Below are 25,790 nucleotides of genomic sequence, written 5' to 3' on the forward strand. Positions count from 1 at the left end.
GGCACGATGAATTTCAGATTGCTTTTGAAAAGGCACAGTCAGGACAGACTAAGTTATGCTACACTAACAAGTAATTCCCAGGCATCAGAGACTTAAAACAACAAAGGACTGCTTTTTGCTAAGGCAACGTGATCATATTGTGTTACTGGAATTGCAATCCTTTAGTAACCTACACCAACTGGAACAGTACCTGACCTGTGCTAGAGGGGACAGAATGCCCTGGAAGATCTTTCTTTGATAACCGAGTGCTCCAGCATGAATGTGAGGCATGTCTGTGGTCTACTCAAAGGTCAACATGTAGCTGCTGATCACAGGCATGTGCAGTCCTGCCAGTGAGTCTGGAATGGAGGCGTTGTCATCACTGGGGAACAGCCACCATAGCAACTTTATGTGTGATAGCTGAGTCAATGGAAGAGACATGACCAGAGCATTGGGTTATGGATTATATACAGCCTGACTCTCTGTCACCTTATACTAACTTTATCATTGTAATTCCAGTAATGCTGTCCTAAGTGAATATTTTCACGCTTGTCTAGTTTATGTCTAGTGACTTCTTTCCCTCTTGGGTAGTCAACAAGAGGGCCTGGGGAGTGCCGTGATAACCTGTCCCAGGCTTAGTTAACAGCAAATAAAGTTCGCAAAGGTTACTTTTTCTTGTGGTTAGGTCAGCACTGCTCTAAACCCTAACTTTTGAAGTATCCTTTTCTTTTAAAGGTAGTGGGATTTACTGCTTTTATCTTTTTCTTTACAGCACGTGAATTAACTGATGTCGGACAAGTACATGGAGCCAGCCTTTTGTAACCTGCTCTTCCAACAATTTCTAAGAAGAAAAAAGAGCTCTTAAATCTAAGAAAATGCCTCGAACGAAGCAAATTCATCCCAGAAATCTCCGAGGTAAGGCTCGGGGAAGAAAGGCTTCCAATGACCTCATCCAGCATATCATTGGCACCAGCAATGGCTGTGGGTTCCTTAGACTCTGAGCCTGCTTCCCAGCCAGATCCATTTTGTTTCATTCCTCTCGTCTTATGTAGTAGTTGTCTCTTATATGTTGAATGACTGAATTCCACAGAATTGCAGTTCTCCAGTGACCTGTTCTAGGCTGAGATTTGTCATTTCTGAGCAGGAACTGTGGAATCTGAAATGGATGATTGATATGTTCTGATAATTGAATCACTTTTATCTTCATTATAAAAAATCCTCTATCCTTTTGTATCTCTGGGAGATTGAACGCTGTCTTCAAGCTTGCTAGGCAGGTGCTTTATCAGTGAGCTTTCTCACTGAATTCCATGTTTATTGATCGGGAATTTAGTTCTGTAAGTTTTATCAGGATAAAGACGTAAAGAAAGTTGGAATTGACATTTACACAGTACATTATTTGCAGAAGTCAGAACAAACTCACTTACTGTCAACAAAGAAGCATCTTGTTAATATTTGTGTATAAGGCTAAAGGTCTAGCCGGGGCTAGGAGGTGGGCTTAGCACATTTGAGGCCCTGGGTTCTATTCTCAGCACCAGACAAAACAAAGCAAAGGATACATATTAAACATATTTCATACAAACACTAGAAGATAAATGTTTTTCCCTTTAAGGTAAAGATATTTAGTATCGGGAAAGGAAACATATTTTACTGTATCTGTGAGTTGATTTGTATTGTCTTGATGTGTTTCATTCACTGGGAATAGCAGTTTTCTTTTCTATTTGATTCCACTCCATAAGAATTCAGCAGAATTGGACTTGTATGATGGCTCAGCTGGTAAAATGCTTGCAGTGCTACTAGGAGGACCCGAGTTCAGATATCTAGACGCCATCTAAGACAAGAGGCAGTAGCATAGGCCTGTCATCCCAGTCTGTGGCAAAATGGGAGGTGGAAACAGAACGCTCATAAGCTTGTGGGACATTCAGCGTGGTATACCTAGACACCAAGAGATCCGGTCTCAGGCAAGGCAGAAGGTGAGAACTGACACTTAACATTGTACAGATGTCCCCACATGTCTGTGGGGACCACTATTCACACACATGCATACAAAGATATGGTTGTGTGTGTACAAATTGTAGCAGCATGAAATGAAAAACTACTAAATCAATCTTAAGCACAATAAAATACTGTGTCAAATAGATTCGTCTCTTAATATTTCAACCACACACAGAGAAATACACTGTTGGTGGTTCTGTTATACAAATATAGTGTGCTCATCCGTCCACACGTCTTACATGGTCTAGCATACTGCACACTTGGACTGTGTTGCTTAAGGTATTGCTCGTAGGCTGCAAACGTGAGTATATATTGTCTGTATAAGGCAAGGGCTGATTAAAACTTCTCCATTCATATCTGCTTCTCACTAAAGAAAGCTTTACACACTCTTGGTAATATAAGAATATAAAATATAAAGTAGATATATGAAGCAAGCTTTTGTTAACAGTCATAATCAAAAAATACTTTATATGTTTATATATGCACATGTGTGTGCAATTACCTCCAAGGCCAGAAGAGGGTGTCAGGACCCCTGGAGTTGCAGGCAGTTGTGGTTATCTAGTGCCACAGAGGATGGCACGGAACTCCCACCCTCTGTAAAATTAGCAAGTCCTCTTAACTGTCAAGCCATCTTTCTAGCCCCAAATCATAAAAGTTTAAAAAATAATTATTTTTAATTTTGTCACTAATGATAAAAAGGTATGTGTGCTAAATTTGTTGTGCCTGTTTGTTTTTACGCAAAAGAATTAGGTCTCAGATGACCCTCTGATGCTGTAGGATGTGGAGCAGCTGTAGGGTTTTCAGTTGATTGGTGCTCTGAGGTGATGCTGAGAATGCTGTTTTACACAGTACATGGTGCCAAATGGCAGAAGTATATGGTTAGGGCGATTTTAGAACCCTGGAAATTCTGTCTTAACCCCAAAACTAACTAACTAACTTTCTTTCTTTCTTTCCTTTCTCTCTCTCTCTTTCTCTCTCTCTCTCTCTCTTTCTCCCTTCCTCCCTCCCTCCCTTCCTTCTTTTTTCTTTCTTTCTATCCATCTATCCATACATCTATCTATCTATACATCTGTCTATCTATCTATCTATCTATACAAAACTCAAGTCAGAAACTGTAACAGCAATTTTTAAAATAAAAAATCTTAACACTAGCAATACAACACAATGCGCAACATGAATTTGATACATACATGCTGTGGTTGGAAAATGTTAAGTTGTTGCATGTTTCCAGAGGAGCAGAAAACTGTGGACAGTTTAATAGGGCAATTTATAACATATAATTGTTTGGAATCTGAGCCGAGGTATTTCAGGCAGGGTTCCCTGAGCGTGTGATGGCCAGTTTGGTATGAAGTACACTTGTTCTGTATCCAGAGCCAAGGCTGCAGCAAGTCCATGCTGCAGGATTAGTGAACACTGCTCCCCTCCTCAATTTTGCATTCATCATGCATTTGGTTTTCAATTAGTTTTTGTTCTGTGCTTATTTAGAAATCTTTTACTGTTACCAAAGTTTTTTTTTTTTCTTTCCAATCCCCACATTCAGTTTTTAAGAATTAAGCAAGTGACCCACAATTTAACATCTGAGCTAAGGGAGTTGTAACACAGTGGTATTTGTATATCTAAAACAAAGTAAAAAGTACAGCATAAAAGGTAAAAATGCTACATTCATCCAAGCCCCTTGTTGTGGAGGCCTGGAAGCTGCCTTGGTTGATAAGAGTGTGATAAGTGACCCTGGTGGCCTGGGGCATGGGTACCAAGGTAAACTTCATGAATACTGTGCAGTCAGGCTGTGTTTAAAAATGTTTTTTATTCAATAATAAATGAACATTAACATACCAAGGTTACCTTTTAATCTTATAAATGAAAAGAGAGCTTGATGTTTTTTTGGCTCCTGTAATAAGAATTAGCATAAAATAGAAATACTCTTTGCATTCTTATTCTGTCAGTTTCTTTGCTTTTAATTTTATTATTTATTTATTTGTTTGTTTGTTACAACTGAAAGCACAACCAGCACTTGGGAGGCAGAGATTGGGTGGAGCTGTTAACACAGAGAAATCCTGTCTCAGAAAACCAAAATAGAAAAATTCTAAAAAGAAACCAAAAAAAAAAAAAACCCAAGCAAATAAACATACAACCAGAAAGCACACACTTTAGTGAGACCTACCTAGGTTAGCATCCGTGGTCCAGTTTTCTACCTTGTCCTCATGGGAGGTCTTCTGGGATCTTTACACAGAGCTGACTTTCTTGGAGCTGTCACCTGTGATGATAGCACTCTCTTCGGGATCCCGTCTTAGGTCTTGCCTGAGGCCACTCTACAGCTGTGTGTGTGTGTGTGTGTGTGTGTGTGTGTGTGTGTGTAGAAGATGAAAACAACGATAATGACAAGGAGGATAGTATAGTAAGTACACAGGCCAGTAACATTGTTTATATCAGTGTTATTCTGTACTCTGTAGGATCTGCTTCTGCGTGTCTGCTATGCAGCAGGTTCTCAGGACCAGTGTCCTCACAGTAATGATGGTTTTTTTTTTTTTTGCTGTGCAGTTGGGCCACAGATAATCTTTAGCTCTATAATAAGAAACGGACCTTAAAGCACACGCCTTCAAAGTCAGAGATGTCTTAACAATTAGACAGTTAATTGTAGGTGTTCTCAGCAGAAACATGTTTGGCCTGTCCTCATAAGGTGATATTTGGACGTATGATCAATATTCTGAGCTACTTGAATCTTGAAACAGTGCTTGTTTCCTATCTAAACATGCTCTAGAACTCTGTGCTGGCAACACAGAGCTGCTGCTAGCTCCCTGGACTCGTGTTAGAACCGGCGAGCATAGTGCAGTGTTTAGTGAGGTGGGGATTTAGATGAGCACATTGAATGTAACGTTTGGGTGTCACGGAGAAACTATGGAACTGGAATATGGGTGCTTCACTCTCAGAATCTGAGCTTTTTCAAGAGTGGACTTTATCTTGTTTACAGCTGCAGGCAAGGCCCTCAGGGCAGTGATGCTTGCCAAGGTGGGCATTTGGAGGCCTGCCTTTAGGTTTTTGTCTGTTTTGAGAGCCATGTTCCAGTTTTTATGAAGGCAGCAGATAGGCTAATAGTGGCTTTAGCTAGCTAATGGAGTTCAGAAATTTGTTAATGAATCCTAGACTTAAGGATTAATTTATGACTTCTTAGCTTTACAGTGTAAAGTGATCCATGCTCAGTAGATGCCCTCTCTAGCTGGGACTGGTGGCCGTGACCTTCACCTGTAACTACCTGTGACCTGCACCTATGGTTGCAGCTAACTCAGGAAGTTGATGCCCAACAATTCCTGAGGCAAGAATTTAAAGTTAGTCTGCACAGTTTAGTAAGTCACCATCTCAGCCAATGAATGAAACCCGTCTGTTAGACGGCTGTCTAGAGACTGTTAGTTGGCTGTTTTCTCAGGATGTGTTCCTATGATTGCTTGCTGCTGGGCAGTGGCAGTGAGTCTCAGCAGTTAGTCAGTTTGTGATTAGAAGGACACAGTGGACCCCGTAGTGCGCGGCACTGCGAAGGGAGATCAGTCATTAGTCGGTGGAGTAAGCGCACTTTCTCTGTCCTTTTCTTTTCTGTACTGAGGTTGAATGCGGAACCTTGTACATGTTAGGCAGTGGTCTACCACTGAGCTATATCCCTTTAAACTTATTTTAAAATTAGAGTTGTTTCTTGTTGGTTTCACATTTATACAATGTAATTTAATCACACACCTCCCACCCATCTTACCCCCTTACCCTGTCAACCCTCCTCCTTCTAATGAAGTCTCACTCATATCTTTTTCTTTTGATTTTTTGTGTTTGCCAAATACATTTTCAACTTAGGCTGTTTCCAGTTTAGGATAAGGGTCTAATTCTGTTCTGTGTCAAGGAGTGTCTGTGTATGATTAATCTGAAGTATTCCTTCTGTACTATTCAAATTAGAATAAATGAAAAGAAGAAACTTGCATCTTTTCTGAAATTAGGATATTTTTCTCTGTTTGAAGAGGACTTGGAATGTTGGGTCCTGACCCATCACAGTAGATGGTTACTTAACTTGGACTGTGTAGTAAAAGGCAGACTGGACTTACAGTTGCCCTGGAGGCCAGGGACAAGGGCCCTCTGCAGGGTCTGCTTCTTGAGGTCAGGAATCCGAGCCCTTTCTGCTCACTGGGCAGGGCCTGCCTGAGGGTGAAACTTACAGTTCTGCTGGGAAAGCTGAGTCCAGAGATCCCGGTCATAGAGAGTGCAGAGTTCTTACAGCCTTCCTATGTAGGGACTGTGTGCACACGCGCGCGTGCGTGCGTGCGTGCGTGCGCGCGTGTGTGTGTGTGTGTGTGTGTGTGTGTGTTTCTGTCCCTGGGAAAAGCTTGGAATTGGAAATAAGATGATGAAAGAAGCTACCAAAATTAATTTTTAGGCACAGAAAAAAGTATTTTAAGTGCTGGATTGTCCTGAAAGAGCATGTGTACATTGCTTGGATCTTCCTATTAGGCCTGTGTGGGCTGTGCTTCCCAAAGGGGTAGACTTTATACAATTTTGCTCTCAGAAATGCTTTAGTAGGCAAATCTTTGATTTGGCAAAGGCAGAAAGTAGGTTTGAAATACACACAAGGCTGAGTTATACAGGATTCAGTTTCCATATTCTTGCCCTATAACCCTGGCAGAATCTTTGTCTTTGCCCTTTCCCAAGTGCACAGTATGTGTGGTCACAGCATTCTAACCCTGGCTGTGCTCTGTGCAGTGATGGAGAACTGTGGAAGAGCAGAGAAAAGAATATGTTGAGAGGAGCAGTTCCGAGTGCTGTCCTCGGCGCCCTGGGCAGGGTCTCTTCCAGCCTTGTGCTCTGCGGACCAAGATAGGCAGAAGATAGACAGCGGTTGGTGTGGCAGATGTCAAGACCCGAGATCCTACGTGTGGTCCTAGCGAGGTGACAGTGAAGCGGAGCCGTCTGGCCCACAGTCCGTACTCTGAGGATGGAGGGCCATCCTCATCACCTTCCTGTTCTTTTCCTGTGACCTCTTAGGTGCTGAGGCTTGAGGAACTGGTAATTCACGCGATGATCTGTGCCGATTGTTTCAGACACAGGGCTGTTTCAGCTGTGCCGGCCACTGTGTTTCAGACCTGTGGAAGCACCGCTACCTGTTTTTGTTGTATCTGAGTCTAAGGTTTCAAAACCTTGCCTTTAAGATTGGAAGTCAATGTAGGAAATATGAGATATTAGCCTTTCTTGTTTTGGAAATGATATTTTGCAAATTTGGTGTGGCTGTTTTTCACCTTTATTGGTTGTATGCGTTTGATTCTGAATACCTCATAGAGTGACCCCTTTTCACTCTCTGCAAATATGCTTCATTAAACTCTGCCAGGCAGCATGTGGGGCCTCTGAGATCCTGGCCATCCTTGACGTGTGCTGGCCATCTACTGCCCATCTACCGATAGGCATACGGGGCCTGCCCTTAAGTGTGGTTTGTATGCCCAGCTAGACTCCATTGGCAAAACCTTCTGGTTAGAGATGGGGGCTTGTATCTGCTTCCGCCTCAGCGCTAGGACCCTGTCTGGCTTAGACCTGTGTGGGCCCTGTGCATGCTGCCACAGTCTCTTGAGTTCATATGTGCATCAATCCTGTTGTATCTGCAGGACACTGTTTCTTTAGTGTCTTTTAGTCCCACTAGCTCTTACAATCTCTCTGCTTCCCCTAAATAATTCCCTGACCCCCGAGGGGAGGGGTTGGATGGAGACATCCCATTCAGGACTCAGTGTTGAAAGGTCTTTTACTCTTTGCACATTGTCCAGTTGTGGGTCTCTGTGCTAGCTCCCATATAGTGAAGGAGGAAGTTTCTCTGATGATGGTTGTGCTCTGTGCTTTTGATTGGTGGTGAAGGCAGAGAGTTGGACTTCTTGCTATGACCCCAAGCTGTGTGATCTTGTGCAAGTTTTTGTTGTTGTTGTTGTTGTTTTTTGTTTTTTTTTTCTTTAAAGCACAGATAGTAGTAGGTAAACTAGATCTCAGGGCAGGGCAGGCTACAGCAGTGTTTGTCGCATGCCTGGTACAGGGTAGGCTCTTGAAACAGAAGCCACCTCCTAGAACTGGCTTACGTCAAGCCTCTGGGTTGCATGTGTTTCACAAGCGGAGGACAGGAGTGCCCACAAAGAACCCTTTATTGATTGCACTTGTGCTACACAGGCCCCTTGTCTACACTCACGGGAAGGTCACTCTGGATCCAGAAGAGGGCGTCCGGGGCAGAAAGCCACCTGGAAGAGGACGTTCAGTACTCCCCATCTGTTTTCCTACTTGAACTCACTCTGTTCTTGCATTTTTTTGTTTTGTTTTGTATTTGTTTTTTTTTAACACGTTAAGTGATTAAACATTAGTCTCCATTCAATATTAGGAAATGAAAGGTGTCCGATTTTATTATTATAAAATATTTCAGTGTGACTCTTTACATGGGATTGCAGTGCCACTTCTGTCCCCTGCTCCACTCCAGTGTAGGAAGAGAAACCCAACCTGCTTTTCAGGGTTATCTTGCCAATGAGAATATTTCACTTGCTGTCAGTTCGTGGGCCTGCTCCAGTGGTGTTTGTTTTTTTCTAAAAGCTTCTATCATGAATGCAAGCTTGACTTGTTAATGTAAGGATTATCTTATTGAGTCCATGAGTAGACTCTGTCTCATTCTAATGACTGTCATGGGGAATTCTGTTTACACATTGTTTTACACATTTGAAGGTTAGGTCAGCCATTCTATGCTGACAGCGAATGATTTGCCAGGTCAGGAATCCTGTAGGGAAAACAACCCCTTGGCTTATTTAAAATACTTTTCTGTGTGTGACTGAAACTAGAAAGGAAGTAAGTAATAATTTAAAGACCAGTTTTAAATGATATATATGAAAAGCCATTGGTGTTTTGAGAGCTGGGACATGAATGGCTGGTATTATTTAATTAGCCCGGGATAATACAGGAATGGACTTAATGTAGAAAATCTCCCATTTCGTCTTGAAGGTAATTATTTTTCAGTTTATGTTGAGAATACATTTGATGCTTTCTGAATGCTTCTCAACATTAGCCAGTTTTTTTCTTTTTGAAAGAAAATATAAAATGTAATAATATAATTAACCACAGTAATGGTTTTCTTTTAGAGCATCTTTGCATGCAGTGTGTTCTGGCGAGGTATCATTCTTATTTTACTGTTGAGTAGGAGGTAAGGAATGGGAATAAAATCTCCACCTGTACAACTCGTGAGCCCCACAATGAGAATGCAAAGATTTGAACAAGTCTGGGTAACATTTGTTCTTGCGTTCATTATTTTATGAATAGATGAAGTGATTTACTTTTCAATTTGTATTTAAAACATTTGGCAGTGTTTTTCTGCATATTAACTATGGGTGCTCTTCTGGAGTGTATTAATATGCCAGTTGCAGTACATCACCTCATTACAGCTAGAGCCAACTGGAGATTACTTGCTGAGCTTGAGAATTTCTGTCCACAAAGAATCATTTCACAAGCATGCTCGGTTCTTCAAGAAGGGCCTTTTGACCTTAAATTTCTCGACTTACAATCCTTACAGTTGTACAGGATTGCATTATTATTATTATTGAGATTTATCTTAGAACATAGCCTTAGCTGGCCTGGAACTCAATATGAAGACCAGGTGGATTTTGAACTCATGAAGATTCCGCTGCCTCTTCCTCCCGAGGGCTGGGATTAAAGACAAGAGCCACCCTGCCTACCATATTACCTTAATTTTTACTCTTCTCATTATAAAGATTCAACCAGGTTTTGAGTTGATTCTATGATATATTCCATTCTAGAGAGTGCTGTGAGGCCGGAGGCTGCGCTGCTGTGCAGGAAGAGGTATTCACGGGTGCACAGCACTCACAGATACGATTCGAGCTACAGTGTAATCAGCATAGGAGTCTCTAAGTATGAATGGAACTATTGTGGTCTTGACATGTGCATACGTATTGGATTGATATGAAGCCTGATTTGTATGGTATTAAATGACAAGTACAGATTTCATGGAGGCACCGTTTGGAAGTGTGCTTCCACCTTCTGGTCTTATGATTTTGAGATTTGGCACTGAAGAAAACCGTCAGATCAGCACATGGCTGCCTCCTACCTACAATATTCAGGTAAGAGTGGTCTAGACATAGAGTTAGGGAGTGTGCTGTATTGCTGAAGCAAATGAAAAAGCATCCACATCCTGGAACCTGGAAGGTAGTCTCCCAGTCTCAGTATTCGTCAGATTAGGGAAGACCCTGGTTCATCTTTGGTTCACTCAGCCTTCTTCTACAGATGAGCGAAGGGAGTGATTGACAGATGAATCCATTTTGTGCCACCTACTGGTTCCTTGTAGATGATCTTTGTGGAGTGTTCTTTCCAATGTTTTGCTTTATTTTTGCATTGAGATGGAATGTTGCCATGCTGCCCAGGATAACTTCAAGCCATAGACTCAAGTGATGACTCTTGTATGGTTCAGACAAACCAGGTGTCTTGGCTCCAATTGTTTTTAAATTCCAGGGCTTCCTTTTTCCTCTGCTGTTCCTACTACATACACATGTTCCCCTGCAGCTGTGTGTCATATTCCTACAACTTTCCCCAGACATGCTACACTGACTCTAGGAAGACTGAAACTAGGTTTTATTTCACTATACCGAGAAGTATGGCTGTCTTGGGCTGGTGGCAAGAAAGAGGCTGTTCAGATGGTTTTCTGGTGTTCAGCTTAGCTACCCTTTCAACAGGTCTATTACAGGGCTGTATGCCAAGTGCCTTTTCTCATATGTTCTTGTTTCAACTATACAATGTAGGTGTGTTATTACTGTGTTTTATAGCTGAGAGAAGCGAGGGCTGGAGAAATTGTCACTTGCCCAGAGTGTCATAGCTGGGATCTCCATAGCCACCCCCTTGGCTTCCAACATACTCAGGCGTCCTCACACTGGCTGATGTTGACAACTGCTCTTTCCTGGTGGGCGGGTTTGTGAGTGCTCTCCATCTATGGAGTGAAATGTTAAGAATAGCATGCAGAACCAGTGGCAGGGAGGTCAGAGTTAGAAGGATTATAAACTGTTTTCCTTTTAAGTCTTTGCTGTCAAGAATCCATTTCAGACCTGTTTGTGACTTCAGGCTGAGTTTGCCATCTCAGACAGTCCTGGAAATTGCCAAACTCTGCCTAAGACTAATCAGTCCTTAAAGATGTTTGTACATGTGGTTTGCTGAGTTGTTCATGGTTGGAAATAGACATGTCTTGCCTAAAAGTAAGAAGGACAATATTTATATGAAGGTTTCAGCAGAATATTTTGAATTTTAGAGGTGAATCTCTTAAATATTTAAGCGAAATATAACTGCCATTCTAAGCTTTTCCTTGTATGCTATGCATCACAGAAATTAGAACAAGCAGATTTTGTTCATTGTTGGGGGTCTCCCACATTGTAGGTGGTACTAGTTATAGGGGATCAGAGTGTCGGGGGGTTATATTAGTTTTCTATTTTACTTTTTGGTATAGTGAAATAGAACGTAGTTCCTGTCTTCCTAGTTTTCAGTGTAGCATGTCTGGGACTATGTCGTAGGACTATGGCACACAGCTGCAGGGGAACATGTGTATGTAGTAGGGACGGCCAAGGACAAAGCCAGGAGTAATGGCAGTCCTGGAGCCCTGTGACGTCCTGCTCCGAGCTGTCCACTTCAGGTTTTTTTGGTGGGAACTTGATTGAGGAAACAGCTTTGACACAGATTTTGAAAGAAAGGAAAGACAGACTGGCAGAAAAAGTAATTCCATCAAGCTTTGGGAGAAGAAAGAATGGGGTGGAGGGATCCTGGGATCCTAGGATTGGTTTTTTCAGTTAGAGTGTATTTCTTAATGAAGTTGAATTCCAAGGACCCAAAGGATAAAGACTTCTTGGATTTAATGTGTGTAGTTTCTATTTTTTGGTAAATATAAAATTATTAAATTAATATTTTTTTTATGCTGTTAGGGTAGGTATATTCAACCTTCTCTAAGAAGTTAGAAACCAGGTGTTGTTATTATACACTGTGACATTAAAACAAAACCAAAGCAACTCTACCTTCCATGTAGGGCCAACTGGTTTGTTGATATCTAGGGAAGAAGATGGAAGGTTGAAAGACTGAGGCAATCTTTTGAAAAGCATTAGGAAAACCTCCTGCAAATGAACAAGACAGCAGAAGTGTATTTCTTTGGTCTCCTGTTTATGAGCAAGGAACAAAACGGTCAAGGTTGAGTGCACACAGAGCAGCTCTCCGGTTCACTCTCCAGTAGCTGTCATTTGGAGCAGGGGTCAGAAAACACCTGACCAAATCCAGACACTGTCTGTTTCTGAAATTGTTTCCTGAAAACATACTTGTGTCCGTTGCCTCACGTTCCATCTAGGGCCGTTTTCATGAGGTGGTGGCAGTGATGAGTGCCTCTGTTTGTCTGACTAGGCTGAAGTATCTGTTTCTAAGTAGAGCCAGCGCTAACACACAGCTCAAAGGCTGTGCAAATAAGTAACTGCTGTGGTGATATTTCCTTCTCTGACAGCAGAGTCCTTGGTGGGCTTCAAGTATGGTGACTGCCAATGGCCATGTTGACTTTTATCACTCAGAAGGCCCCGTGTGGGGTTCTGACACCCTGCTCTGTCCTGTGCTAGTTCAGAACATACAGACTGTAGTGTTCAAGCATGAAAGTTCAAACTTTGGTGCGATTAGCTGACTAGTGAACATGGCAGACATTCAGCTGACAGTGAGGCACTGTGCGACCGTATAGCAAGGGGTTTGGGTGTCTTGCTTCACCTTCTGGATGCTGCTGTGCTCCCGTAGGCTAGTGTCCAATGTGTGATGATCCATATTCAATTCATACTGCCTCTTGGAGGAGCTTGATTTTGCACTAGGAATGGATTTGATGATAAATTATTTCACTGGGAAGTTACTTCTTCCGGTCTCCAGGTAGTAGAGTTACTGCCTCAGTCACACTACCATGTAGTGTGTATTTGAGTTTTAGTAAAGTGTGATATATATAGTCAGTAAAATCCAGTGTAAGTACTCAATTCAGCAATGCCTAGTAAGTTTAAAAAATGGGCAGCCTTTGGCACAATCGTGTGTGCTCACTCTCCAGGTAATCTTCAGCCATTGGTAATCTTACCTCAACCCCAGCTCCAGCCTAGATAATGGCTGCCCTGTTTTCATACTTTACATGGCCTTCTCTGGAAAGGGGATCATGAAAAATTATCTTTGCAATACATTAACTCATATTTGGCATAATGTGTTGAGATTCTTCCACATATTAATGCACATCAGGATTTTGTTGTGGGGTGGTATTTGTTTTATACACAGCCTGCTTGTGCGTTCATGAACTGATGGACATGTGGTCTTGCTCAGTGTGTTTAATGTTCCTGTCATCAGTCTCAAATCCACAAGTCCAGTGGGATTTAACCTCCACTCTCCCTGATATCACTGTAGCTCGTTTTTGGTTTACTGTTTGGTGTATGTTTTTCTATTCTTTAGCTTTTTGCTTGTATGAGCCTAAATGAAATCCTTAGTGGACAGCCCATTTCTGCAGCTGCTTCGTCATATAGCCTGATGGTAGCTCTTCAGCTTCATATCCATGAACGGTGTTTGTACCTACCATTTTACTGTCTTATTTCTGTTACTTTGTGTATTTATTCCTTTGTACTTTATTGGTGTCTGTTAGTGCTTGTCCTAACTTCTGTTTTTATGGTCTCTGTGATTTTCTAGAGTGCATCTTCATGTATCAGTGTCTGGGAATGATGCAAACCAAATTTGGGTAAAATACAGAAACTTAGCCCAAATTTCCTTTTTTCCCTTGGGTTCTGCTATTGCCATCAGTGTTTGACCTGCATGTTATGAAGCCAGATGGACAGGGCGAAGTGAGTGCTTTCTCCAACTCAATTTTAAACACATCTTAACAGAAGAGATGAAAAGATGAAATATTTAATAGCCCATATCGGTCTTCATGATGGCCGTTCTTGGCACAGTTGTGTGACTCAGGCTGTTGCCTTGTGTCCCTTCCGCTTAGAGTAGGTCTTCCCAAAGCCAGGACTCATCCTGCACATTCTCTGAACGGCTTTATTTCCTCTTCACCTCAGAAGAACCGGATTCATGGATTTTGGTGTTTCTCTCTGTGCTCCGAGCTTCCCATTGTCTGTGATGAGAAGTTAGCTGTTTGTGTTGTCAGTTTTCTTTTGCTTGCTCTCTGAGATAAGTTGACTTTCCACGAGATGTTTATTTGGTTAGCTTCCTTTGCCTTTCAGCAGTTGAGTGTGATGTGTTCAGATGTAGATCTCAGCGTGCTGTCTTTAGATGTCTATATTATGATTGCTATTTTTAATAAAGTTTGATAATTTTGTATATTTAGTGTGTGTATGTATGCACAAGCATGCACACACTAACCATACACATATGGAGGTCAACTTTTGGGGTCAGTTCTTATCTTCCATCATGTGTGTCCTAGGGAGTGAACTCAGCTGGTCAGGCTTGGTGACGGGTGCTGACCTCCCAAGTCATGTCATTGCTTTCTCCCCTTTTCCTTTGAACTAACTTTAAAATTGGCATGCAAGGTATTATATATTATTGCAGCATTTTCTTGTTTTGACAGGTTTCTCTATGTAGCCCTGATTGTCCTAGAACTCGCTCTGTAGACCAGGCTGGTCTTGAACTCACAGAGATCCACCTGCCTCTGCCTCCTGAGGGCTGGGATTAAAGACTTGTGCTACCACCACCCAAAATGCTGTTGCAGTATTTTCAAAGTGCTTTAGTAGAGTCTCCTCCCCCTCACCTGCCTCACTCCCCCACCTCCACCCCCCACTGCTCATAATCCCCTCACAACTGTCTGTGCCACATTCATATCCTTGTAGCCTTTTGCCCACTTCGATCCTTCCTCACCTATCCCTTCTCAGGCCCTGTTTTCTCTCATTACTCATTCAGTTGTCCCTTGGTATGTGAAGGAGACTGTTTTCAGGACTCTGTTTGCAGATGGTCCAGCCTATTGAAGGAAGTGGGGTTCCTGGGCATATCCTCCTGTTTCCTTAGTTATCTCAGATTGCCTGCAGCACTGAGCATAATCTAAGTCTCTGAAAACAATTGTTATTCTGTACTGTTTAGAGAGTAATGGTAAGAAAAAAGGTTTCTGTGTTCCCATGTTGTACAGCTACTGATTTCTTGTGTGTGCACTTGCACACATGCATGCCATGGTACCTATATGGGGGTCAGAGGACAACATTAGTGTGGGCCGGGTTTCTTTGCTGTTCATAACTGTACCGTTTTCAACAGGCTAGCTTGACTGTGGGATTCCAGGGCTCCTGTCCTTGCCTCCCGTGTTACCTGAGGACCGCTGGGATCATAGACTTGCACAGTTACTGTTTGCTTTAGGGTGTTCTTGGGATTGAAAGTCAGGTCTTCAGACTTGGGAGACAGACACTTTAACCTACCGAGCTATCTCCCTAGCCCTGTGTTCAGTATTTGCTTATGTTTTGTTTTCTAATTTTTTTCCTTTGAAAGGTAAGATTCTGAGGAATCACACTGTGTAGTTTTGTGTTGGCCAGAGATTGGTTCATAAAGCTTTTACTGTCCTCAACTGGATCCATGTGCAGGCCAAGAACACTTTTCAGCTACCTGTAGTTCTGAAACCTGCCTTGACTTTACTTTTACCAGACCCTCTGCCGTCTTTGCATGTGTTCATGGGAGCACCATTATACTGTCTGCTGCTCATGGTTCATGCAGGCCTCTGGTGGGCCTGGGTTTGGGGAGAGTTTATCCAGCGTACAGTGTCTGCCTGTCCTTCCAGAGCTTCCTGTGAATCCTTGGAATCTTGTTCATGTTGGACAGGCATTCACGCTCAGACATAGCCTCTGGCCTTCCAAGTTCACTTGTTTGTGGGATTGCCATTCACCTGCCTGTGTGCCCTGTCTAGTGGGCTTGGCAGTAGCCGTGGACTTGCTGCTTTTGCAGCCTGCCCTGGACTGAACTATGACTGACTGAGCTGATGGTAGGGGGCCAGGAACAGCCTCAGGGGAGAAAGCTCCAGGCCCCTGCTATGCTGATCTCACCCAAGAGGTCAGGACTTGAAGATGTGCATCTGAGTTTACAGATGAGTGTGGTAGATGTTCAAAGTGCAGAGAATGGTTGGCTGGGACCATTTTGTCCCTTTGGTTGTGCTTCAGGGAGAGGATGCTATAACCTTACTTTATCTGTACTGGTTTAGCCACGTGTATGGTCCAAACAGCCCTCTGACAGACTGCATCCTGAACCTTAAGGGGCTGTGTGCAGTGTGTGCTAATGAGCCTCTTGATAAAGGCTCCTTGCAGAACCCCATTAAGTGAGCAGCAAATCTTCATGCTGCTTGAAAGATGGAAATTGCGAGGTGAATGCGCTATAAGATCCTAGTAGGCTTTACTGATACTTAAAATCTGTACTCACGATACCAGTATTAGCCCACTGAGAACTTTAAATATGAGTTGTTGAGTTACTGAAAGAATGGCTGAATTGGAGAAAAAGGAAAAAAGGAAGTACTTGGAGTTTGGGTTGTGGGTTTGGAAGCGAATGCTAGCTCTTCAGTTTAATAAACCTTGTAGACAGCACAGTGCTGCTCTTTCTCACTGAGCCTTAGCTGGGTGATAAAGTCAGCCTTGTAGGTTATTTCAGAGACTACCACCCAGCACACAGTAGGTCCAGTCAGTCCTTGGACTCCTTAGGAGATTGGTTCTAGGACTGCACAGATCAAAGTCTGGATGTTCCAGTTCCTCGCATGAACTGTAGTGTTTCTATGACCCACATCTAACCTCTGATAAATTTGAAGTCGTCTGCAGATGGACTAGTGTCCCACACAATGTAGGTATAACTAGCTGTTATGCTATATTGCTCAGGGAGTAGTGAGGGGCAAAAAGGGACCATGAGGAACCAGTAGTTTCAGAGTGTCCGGTAGTTTCTATTCTTTTTCCCCAAGTATTTTTGGTCTCTTTTGTTTGAATCTATGGATTCAGAAACTATAGGCACAGAGGGCCAGCCCTATACAGTGAAGGCTAGCATAGCCTTGTGGCCAGCTTATGGTTGTGTGGGTAGTTTTGGTGAAGTTTCACTACCAGATTTATCTCCTCGATTTAGCCTGGCCTTGCTTCTCTCCCTTTATTTTATTTTTAAAATTTTAAGTTTTTATTTAATTATTTTTATCTGTGTGTGTGTGTGTGTGTGTGTATGTGTGTGTGTGTGTGTGTGTCTGTCTGTCTGTCTGTGCTTTTCAAGTATTGTCACTTACCTTCTACCCCAGGGATCCAGTGATCAGGTGGTCAAACTTGGCAGCAAGGGTCTTTACTTACTGAGCCATCTTCTTGCCCCACCCCCCTCTTCCCTCAGTGCAATAATTTTGTCTTTCACACAAGTACATGAAGCACACAGTTTTTGTTAGAGTATGGTTTGCTTTAGTACCCTTTCTACACACTGAAGAATTCCTAGTATCCATTGTGAATTCTGGCACCTCTATGTCATAGTCACATAAGAGCTGACAGAGTTTTGTGTGAATGGAGTCTTGGTGATGGTGAATCAGCTCATGAAACATGATTGTCCTGGGGAAGGTCTGGACGGGGGAAGTGGAATTGGTAGTTGGGCGTTCTCAGGCTGTCTGTGGAAGGAAGCAGACAGAGGCTGGGAACAGGGTTGTCGAGAGTTCACTGCAGGCCTGTCCTATGATATGTGGTTACTGTGGAGGAACTATAGCTCACTGACTCTGGCTCTTATGTCATCTTCGCTTCTAGGAGGACAGGATGGGCTTGGCGTGTCCCGGCCCCCCTTTTTAGCAATTTGATTCTTAGAACTGAGCAGAATATAGTTTGTCTTAGTGTTAGGCAAACCCTGGCAGAACTTACCATGTCCAGGCTATTTTATAATGCTTTTTAATACATTTTTGCCATCAAGTTTCTAGGCACTACCTCTTCCTTGGGAGCTTTTGATTTACCCCAAAGAATGTGTTTGTTGTGTAGTGTGTGTATCAGTGTTGTTCTCGGAAATCTAGTTCTTGGGCAGGTACATGTTTTACCGTGTAGACACTGAGAGTCAGGGTTCAGAGCTCTTTCATCTTCAAGGGAAAGAAGTCCTGGCTGCAGGAAGAGGACGGCACTGGCCACACTTGGACTGTGTGCTGCCTAGATAGGGTCAACTTACCAGTGCACATCTGCCAGTCCGATTCGAGCTGTAGTTAAGTATGGATCTCATGGGTGCTAAGTGGTCTTTTGGCACCTACATTTGATAGAGCAGTGAAGTGTAGAGTTGTATGCGTGTGTTGGTCTGTATCTCATTAAACACAGATGTCATTGTGGCATTTGAGATGGTTTATAACAGGGATTAACCTTTTTTCCTAAGACTTTAAAAAACATTTTTCTCATGATGTCTTCCGTGAAAAAAAATTAAGAGACTTTATTATATAAAGTGGAAGTTTCAACTTTGCATTCATAGTGATTGACTGTTTTTCTTGTTTGATCACAATGTTGTGTAAGTAGTCTCTTAGACCCTCCCTGTGCCTGCCAAGAGCTCTGGAAGGCACCAGAGTGTATCTGACATGAATTGAGGCCTCAGTACCCTGCAGTTTAGTAAGAAGGATAAGACAAACTCTGAGTTATACAAGCTGAACTGATTGCTAATTGCTCTGGACGGGCAAGGCTGCTAGCATAGCGGCGACAGGCCACACGTTTGCCTGAGGAGGTCGCTCCCAACGGCAAATGCTCTTCAGTTTTCATGTCCATACGAACCAGTTCTCCAAGTCTGAGTCCCCAGTGCATGTGTGTGGAATTTCCCTTCATCTGTGGATGTTCCCAAAAGCAGGAAAGCAGAATTTAGGGAGTGAGGTGTGTGACTGAGAACAGCATGGCTCAAGTGGATGATTTCTCAACTTGAGACCAAGCTAGACCTGGCTACAGGCTGCTGCATGAAACATTTTGAACAGACATGCTGCTAGAACACTCTTGAAGTGCATAGCATGAGAGGAAATACCACTTGGTTAGGCTGGAGCTGAGAATATATTACATATGAGAGAATACCATTTGTGGGGATCACATACTAAGTATATGAAGAGCTATGGACAATCTCATGGATGTGAATATCATTATTATTTTTATAGAAAATATGTATGTATGTCAGGACTTGTATGTGGTTAAGGGTCATTTGAGTTTAATCTATGAACATGAAAACTGTTCATTATATTATTTTTATTTTTACTTGTTTTTTTTGAGACAGGACCTCACCGGGTAGACCTGGCTGATCTTAAACTCACAGAGGTCTGCCTCCCTGATGATGGGATTAAAAGTAATTGGAGTTTATCTTTTCAGTAAAATAACAGGCTAATTGATGCAAAAATAGCCTAGTTCAGTCTCTAAGACCCTGCAAGTAGCACTTCTATGAGTGAAGACCAGGTAACCTTTAAGAAAGACTTGCTTTTCTGGTTTATGGGGTGACTGGCACAAAAAGTATCTGCCACCCTACTTTTCTGTTTTTAATGAGACACAGAAAATGGTTCAGAGAGACCAGGTCTCATCAGCAGGTACATCCAGGCACACCGCATTTCAGCAAATGGTCCTCCATGGGCTCTTTTGCTTGGCATGTATCCCTTGGCCTGTGCCAATACAGCCAGTTGGTGGTTTCCAGAATCTTCTAAAGTAACTCTTCCCTTCTAACATTTGCAATTTCAGAATGAGTCTTAATCCTACATAAATACTTATACACAGTGCAGGAGCTTTTGCAAATCATGCTGAGCTTTAACCGAGTGGGTGTTTGGAAAAAGGAAGCTCGGCCCACCCTGCAAGGCGAAGATCTGCAGAAAAGCAAAACATAGAGAGTTGGGCAGCGTAGAGCATCCCGGACCTCTGCAGAGAGCGTGTCCTCAGGCTTGGAGACTCAGGACTTGACAATAGAAAGCACGGGGAATACAAAAATAGAAGATCTACGTTTTCAGTTGATAGATGAAGTTAGTGTTAAAATGTAGCTTATTCTGTTACATTAGTTAATTGCAAACTAGCTGTAAAGTAACATAAATAATGAAATTTATTCTCTGTAATAAAAAGTAGAAATGAGAATAGCGTGAAGATAATTTTTACTTTCCAAAATGTTTGCTATTTTTCAAAGATTATTTTTATTTTATGGGTATATTATTTGCTTGAATATGTGTGCACCGAGCAGTGCCCATGGAGGCAGAAGAGGTGTGGGATTCCCTGGAACTGGAATTTAGGGATGGTTGTGAGACACCATGTGGGTGCTGGAAACTTAATCTGGCCCTCTGCAAGAGCGTCAAGTACTCTAACCACTGAGCCATCTCTTCAGCCCTGGCTTTGATAGTTTAAGGAATTAAAGTCTGTGCTACTGAGATTGTGTGAAGTAGGTATGTTCCTTTGTGGTGGTGTGAGTTTAAAGGGTTATATTTCTTGAAATATAAAGGTTCTATTTCATGAAATTTATCTTAAACTGAAGCTAAAACATGATTACCTTGAGATTTCCATTTCAGGGTTATCTGTAATGGTCAGCACTTGTGATAATTTAAGTGCCCATTAATGTAGAAAAGCACATAATCCTGTATGCTAGCTGACATACACTTGAGAACTTTGAAAAGACTGTGGAGACAGGAAAAATGTCTTCCAGGTTCTTTGCTAGGGTGGACCATTAAGATCGGCTCACCACGTTCGGCTGCTTTTCTAGTATCCAGAATCCCAAAGTCTTCCGCAGTTGTCCTCAAGTAAACTGCTCAGATCTGTTGCACCAGCGGCCCGCTCCTTGCTGCCAACTTGTGTCTTGGTTTCCTGCTGCAGTGATAACACACCACGACCAAGGCAGCTGTGAGAAGGGAGACTTACTGCGAGCTGTGGTTTCCGAGGAGTGAGCATCTGTCCTCGCTGCCAGGCATGGCCGCAGGAGCAGCTGAGAACTCACATCTTGAAATGCAGACAGGATGTGGAGAGAGAAAATGTACAAATGATGTTAGTCCCTAAGCTTTATAACAGCCGACCCTCAGTGACATACTTCCTCCAGAAAAGCCACACCTCCTAAGCCTCCCCAACTGGGGACCAAGCATGCAAATACCAGAGACTGTGGGATACATTTCATCTGAAGCATTTGACATTTAACATTTGACATATTTAAAAACAACCAGGTAATGCAAATTACACACTTGTATGACCTTCATGGGAATCCCCATTGGAGTGGCAACAGTGTGTAACTTTTAGCTTGTTTCAGAAACAAGTTGAACATTTGCCATGTGACAAATGTTGGTTGGTCAGGCTGACTCTATATTCTGCCTTGGGCCACGTACAGAACTCCGCATACAGAGCTCTGTAGACAACCTCATAAGGGCGCGCGCACACACACACACACACACACACACACACACACACACACACACACACAGCTGTACAGTTTGATGAGCTTGATGGAGCTTCTTTCTCTAGCAGCTTGCCTGGGATCTGTGACTTGATGACTGACTCTGGGCATCTGGGTAGATGCAACAGTGCAGACAGGTGGCGATATGTGAATCGCCGGAGGGGAACAGAAGGGGCACGGAATAGGTGACCAGGGCTGACTGGGTTATGCAGCGAGATGGGAGGAGGCAATCTCTTTATGAAGCTCTTTCATCTTTCAGAGTGCTACCTGTACCATGTATCTCGTCAGAAGTGCCCTGCTCTGATTGTCGAGCATCTTGGGTTGTCTGACTGTTAATAAACAGGAGGTACAAAGTCAGCCAGTGTTTGTTCGCATCAGTTTCTTGTGTTCTCACTATTGTGGTCACCCATAACAATCAATGAATGTTTTTGTCAGACTGTAGAGTGAATTAATGTCAAAAATTAAAATTTTCTAATTCTTAATCCATGAAACCATACTCTTTTGTACAGCTTATTGTGATGTCGAAGGTTTTGCTCAATATAAACACATTTGAGCAAAATACTGGTTGGTCATATTGGTTGGTAAACATATTTGACTGTTAGAGAAAGGAGTTTAGAGTCCAAAGTAGCTGCAAGAAGTGTTTTTGCTCTTTTGCTTTTAAATGTTCTTGATGTGAAGAATGGAATCTACAGGATAAATTCTGCTTATTACTGTTCTTCTGAAAAGTGTCCTGGGTGAGGTGCTTAGGGAACATGGCGGTGTCAGGGACCGTGATGTTGACTGGTAGATAATTCCTGCTGTGAAGAGTACAGGCGCATTCCTCACTGCGACTGTAACGTGCTGGCCTGCTGATAGCTTTCCTGGTGACAGCCGTAGTGCTGGCAGCTCGGGTAGGGCTTATTTAAGCTTTCATAAAGAAGCTCATGCAGGCCCATTTCTCAAATGCGCTTTTTAATATCCGAGAACTGTATTTTGGTATAATTGCTCTCCTTTTTTATCCTGTATGCTTTATGCATTTAAACAGCCTGGAAAGGGCCATGAATTTTACTAGATGGCAAAGGCATAAAGCTTGCAGAAAGAGTGAAGCTTTTCCATCATGGATGCTCAGCACCAGCAGGGACAGAGGTGAACTGTGGGGGCTGTCCCCTACCCCTGCTGGGTTCTGTGGAGGTGACATTTCCGCTCTGAGAGTCATTGTTGATATTTTCAAATCATTGTTGATATTTTCAAATAATAGTTGATTCAGCCACCTCAGGCCCACTAACAAGAATGAACTAGACATACCTTGAAGTCCCCCTAGCAGGGCATCTGTCCAGAGAGATCACCATTGCCTCTCGGTCCTAACATACATGAGAAGCTGGCTGTAAGCTCCAGGAGACTTCCTGACCATTTCTCACATGTTTATCTACACTCACAGTGTCTGTTTTGATTTCAGCTAAAAAGAAAAATCATCTATAATTTCAAAATGCAGGGCTGCCCTTCTGTAGCTGGGAAGCTTGGCCAGCTAGGCTGTGGGAAGGAGCCTTGGGCTTTTGCCCATACTCATCTGGCACCCCTCGATGGTCAGAGGCACAGAACCCCATTTGGTTAAATGCGTACATGTGCTAGTGGAGCAGCCTCATCCAAGATGCCCGGGACTAGCAGTGTTCCACACCCCAGTTCCCCTGGCCTCTGGAGCATGACTGACCTTTACCATGTGCGTCCCTCGCCCAGTGCCAGTCTGGAACTCTGCTTTGCCTTTTTTTTTTTTTTTTTTTTGGAAATCCTGTCTTTTCTTTATCAGTTTCTTTCATTAAATATTTGCCAGTCTCCTTTGGTAGAAACCATAGCTTTTATAAACCAAAGGTCATGACCTAAAGTGAAAAAAATCAATTTACTTAATTGTCGTGGATCACTGCTATGTGGACATTGTCTTTGTAAGTAAGCCTCCCCGTGGGGTTAAGTTATGAGTCCTGCCTTAGTTTTGATAAAAGTGAAATTCGTTCATTTTCCAGTCATTCTCCTCTGACAGACTTCATGTCCTGTGACTTCTTAGACCTCATACCAAGTTGGCTGAGTAATGTAGGATGGGCTAGTCTGTGGTATGGGCAGGGCTATACTGGCAGAGGTTTATAATAAAGAAGCCGGGTGATTGGGGTTCTTGTAAAATGTGGGTGGGTATCCTGCTTGCATGTGTTTCTTTGTGTGCCTGGTTTTCCCTTTCATAACTTCCCTGGTAAGGGTGTCAGAGATGGTTGTGAGCTGCCATGTGGGTGCTGGAAATCAAACCCAGATCCTCTGGAAGAGCAGCCTGTCTTCTTACCCAGTACTATTGTCTACTGAGCCATATCTTCAATTTCTGACTCAGTATTCTTGTTGGCAAAAATTCTGGATCTTTAAATTCAGGGAAAGAATTTATGGAGAAAAAAACCCCCCAATTTCTGCCATAGTGACCCTCCCAGGTGGATCTCTGTGTCTAAAGTCAGCGAAGAACCACAGGAAGCTTTGCAGCTGATACATACAAGATCCTTGCTAAGGGGTAGCAGGGCTCCTGGGTGCTACATAGGTACGGAACACCAGAGCCCTCAGCGTGGCACGTGCCTCGCCTGGCTCTGCTGGTTGGAGATGAGGGGAGAGAGCTTGACTTGACTGTCTGTGGAGCTCAACCAGTGGTGGATCCCCTGGCTGTGAGGAGAGATTCTTATTGCTGGGCAGGCATGGGGATTGAGCCCCAGGTCAGACAAATGTTTTCTATTACTGGGCCTTGAGACTGTGTTATTTGTGTGTGCGCATGCGTGCATGCATGTGTATGTGTACATGTGTGTGCATGTGTGTATGTACACACGTGTGCATGTACGTGTGTGCCCTGTGTGCACGTGTATGTGTTCATTTGTGTGCATTGTGTGTCCATGCATGTGTGTGTACAAATGTGTGTGCATGTGTACATGTGTACTTGCCTTCAGAGGGGAATGGTCCTTTCATCAGAGCCCTCAAGGACCTTTGATCTAGAGGAACTTGGCCTCACTGTTTGAAGAGACTGTGCTGTGTTTGGGGCATTGCATTTCTGTGAGGAAGTGCCAATCTGTTAGTGTTCACCAAAGCAAAACTTTCTTGAAGAATAAGAAAAAATTTATGTTCTCTATTTAAGACATAAAACTGTGAAGAACTGTTCATCTGGTTCTTGATTTTGTTCTGATGTTTATAAAGAAATGAGGATTATATGTATATTAAAATATGTTTACGTAAATATAGTAAATCATTTATTGGTTTCGGGGCTTTTGAAACTGTACTTTCTCTGTAGGAATAAGTGAGGAAAGCAGAGTTGGTAGATCATTGCTGCTTCTTTCGTACGTATTGTAGCAACTTGACTGAATATGTAGGCTCTGACAGCAACCCCAAACATCCACCAGCAGGAGGATGGGTCAATAAATTGATACATGATTTATATACTGTGTGATTATACAAAGGGTACAGTTTAGGGGAAAAAGGCAACATTCTGCTGTACAACACAGCTTGGATGCGTTGCGAGGGAATTCTGGTGTCCAGAGAAACCTGGACCTGGTGTCGAGACACAGAATGAATAAGTGGTCACTGTGTGAAACACAGTGGATAAACTTGACTAACAAAACTGACACGGAGGACTATGCACTTTTATTCTACGCACATGCATATAGGTCAGCAAGAATCTAACAGTGATGATGCTTAGGAATGAATGCTTGAGTAGCAAGCGATTTAAAAAGCCAGGACATGATTTCTGTAAAATCAGAAAGTGGTCAGCTGGGAGCATGAAGACCAGTGACTACAGTGGCCAGAAGATGGGCTTAGGGTGCCAGTATACACCTGTCTATCAAGTTGGGGCCGCACGAACGACTTGGCTAAAATTAAAGAGCTCTATGTACATTTATTCCTATGTGTGATACTGCACAACAGAAAGGATTGATAGAATACTATAGCGTGGTTATTTTTCCATGCCAAAAATGATAAAGTCTTTATAAAGAAAAATCAGCTAGAAAACTGGCAGTCAAGTCTGTAAGATGCACTTTGAAACCTTCAGCAGAAGGTTGAAGTGCGTCCCCTCTTTGAAGTCTAAGGTTCTTACGTTATTTCTTTTTCATACACATTTAAAGAGTTATTAGTTTGCTGGGCCGTGATGGCATACGCCTTTAATGCCAGTGCTTGGGAGGCAGAGGCAGGCAGATCTCTGTGAGTTCAAGGCCAGCCTGGTCTAGGGAGCAAGTTCCAGGACAGACCCCAAAACTACAGAGAAACCCTGTTTTGAAAAACAAAACAAAAACAAAATGTTGTTAATTCTTTGACAATTTCATGCATGTATATAGTACTATGATTACTTTCCCAATCCTGTTATTTCTGTTGTCCCAATAATGCCTTATTCTCTATCACACTTTTCTTTCCCAGATTTATATCTTTTCTTAATTTAATTTTTTTTTCAGTTTTTGTAATAGGTTTTTGTGTTTTGAAAACTTGATACCATGTAT

At 42.7% G+C, this 25,790-nt stretch overlaps 1 protein-coding gene across 2 annotated transcripts in view; it reads left to right on the forward strand.

Annotated features, from left to right (window-relative positions):
• Hivep1 (HIVEP zinc finger 1) overlaps positions 1 to 25,790 on the forward strand; it is a 135,112-nt gene that overhangs the window by 5,290 nt on the left and 104,032 nt on the right. For both annotated transcript variants that reach the window (XM_048419638.3, XM_085699421.2), the window contains exon 2: positions 752 to 894. In XM_048419638.3, coding sequence (XP_048275595.3) covers positions 855 to 894 — 40 coding nt within the window. In that variant the 5' untranslated portion in view covers positions 752 to 854. The remainder of the gene's footprint in view (positions 1 to 751; positions 895 to 25,790) is intronic.

Source organism: Myodes glareolus, chromosome 14, assembly GCF_982192425.1.
Source record: "Myodes glareolus chromosome 14, mMyoGla1.1, whole genome shotgun sequence".
In the NCBI taxonomy this organism is placed as follows: Eukaryota; Metazoa; Chordata; class Mammalia; order Rodentia; family Cricetidae; genus Myodes; species Myodes glareolus.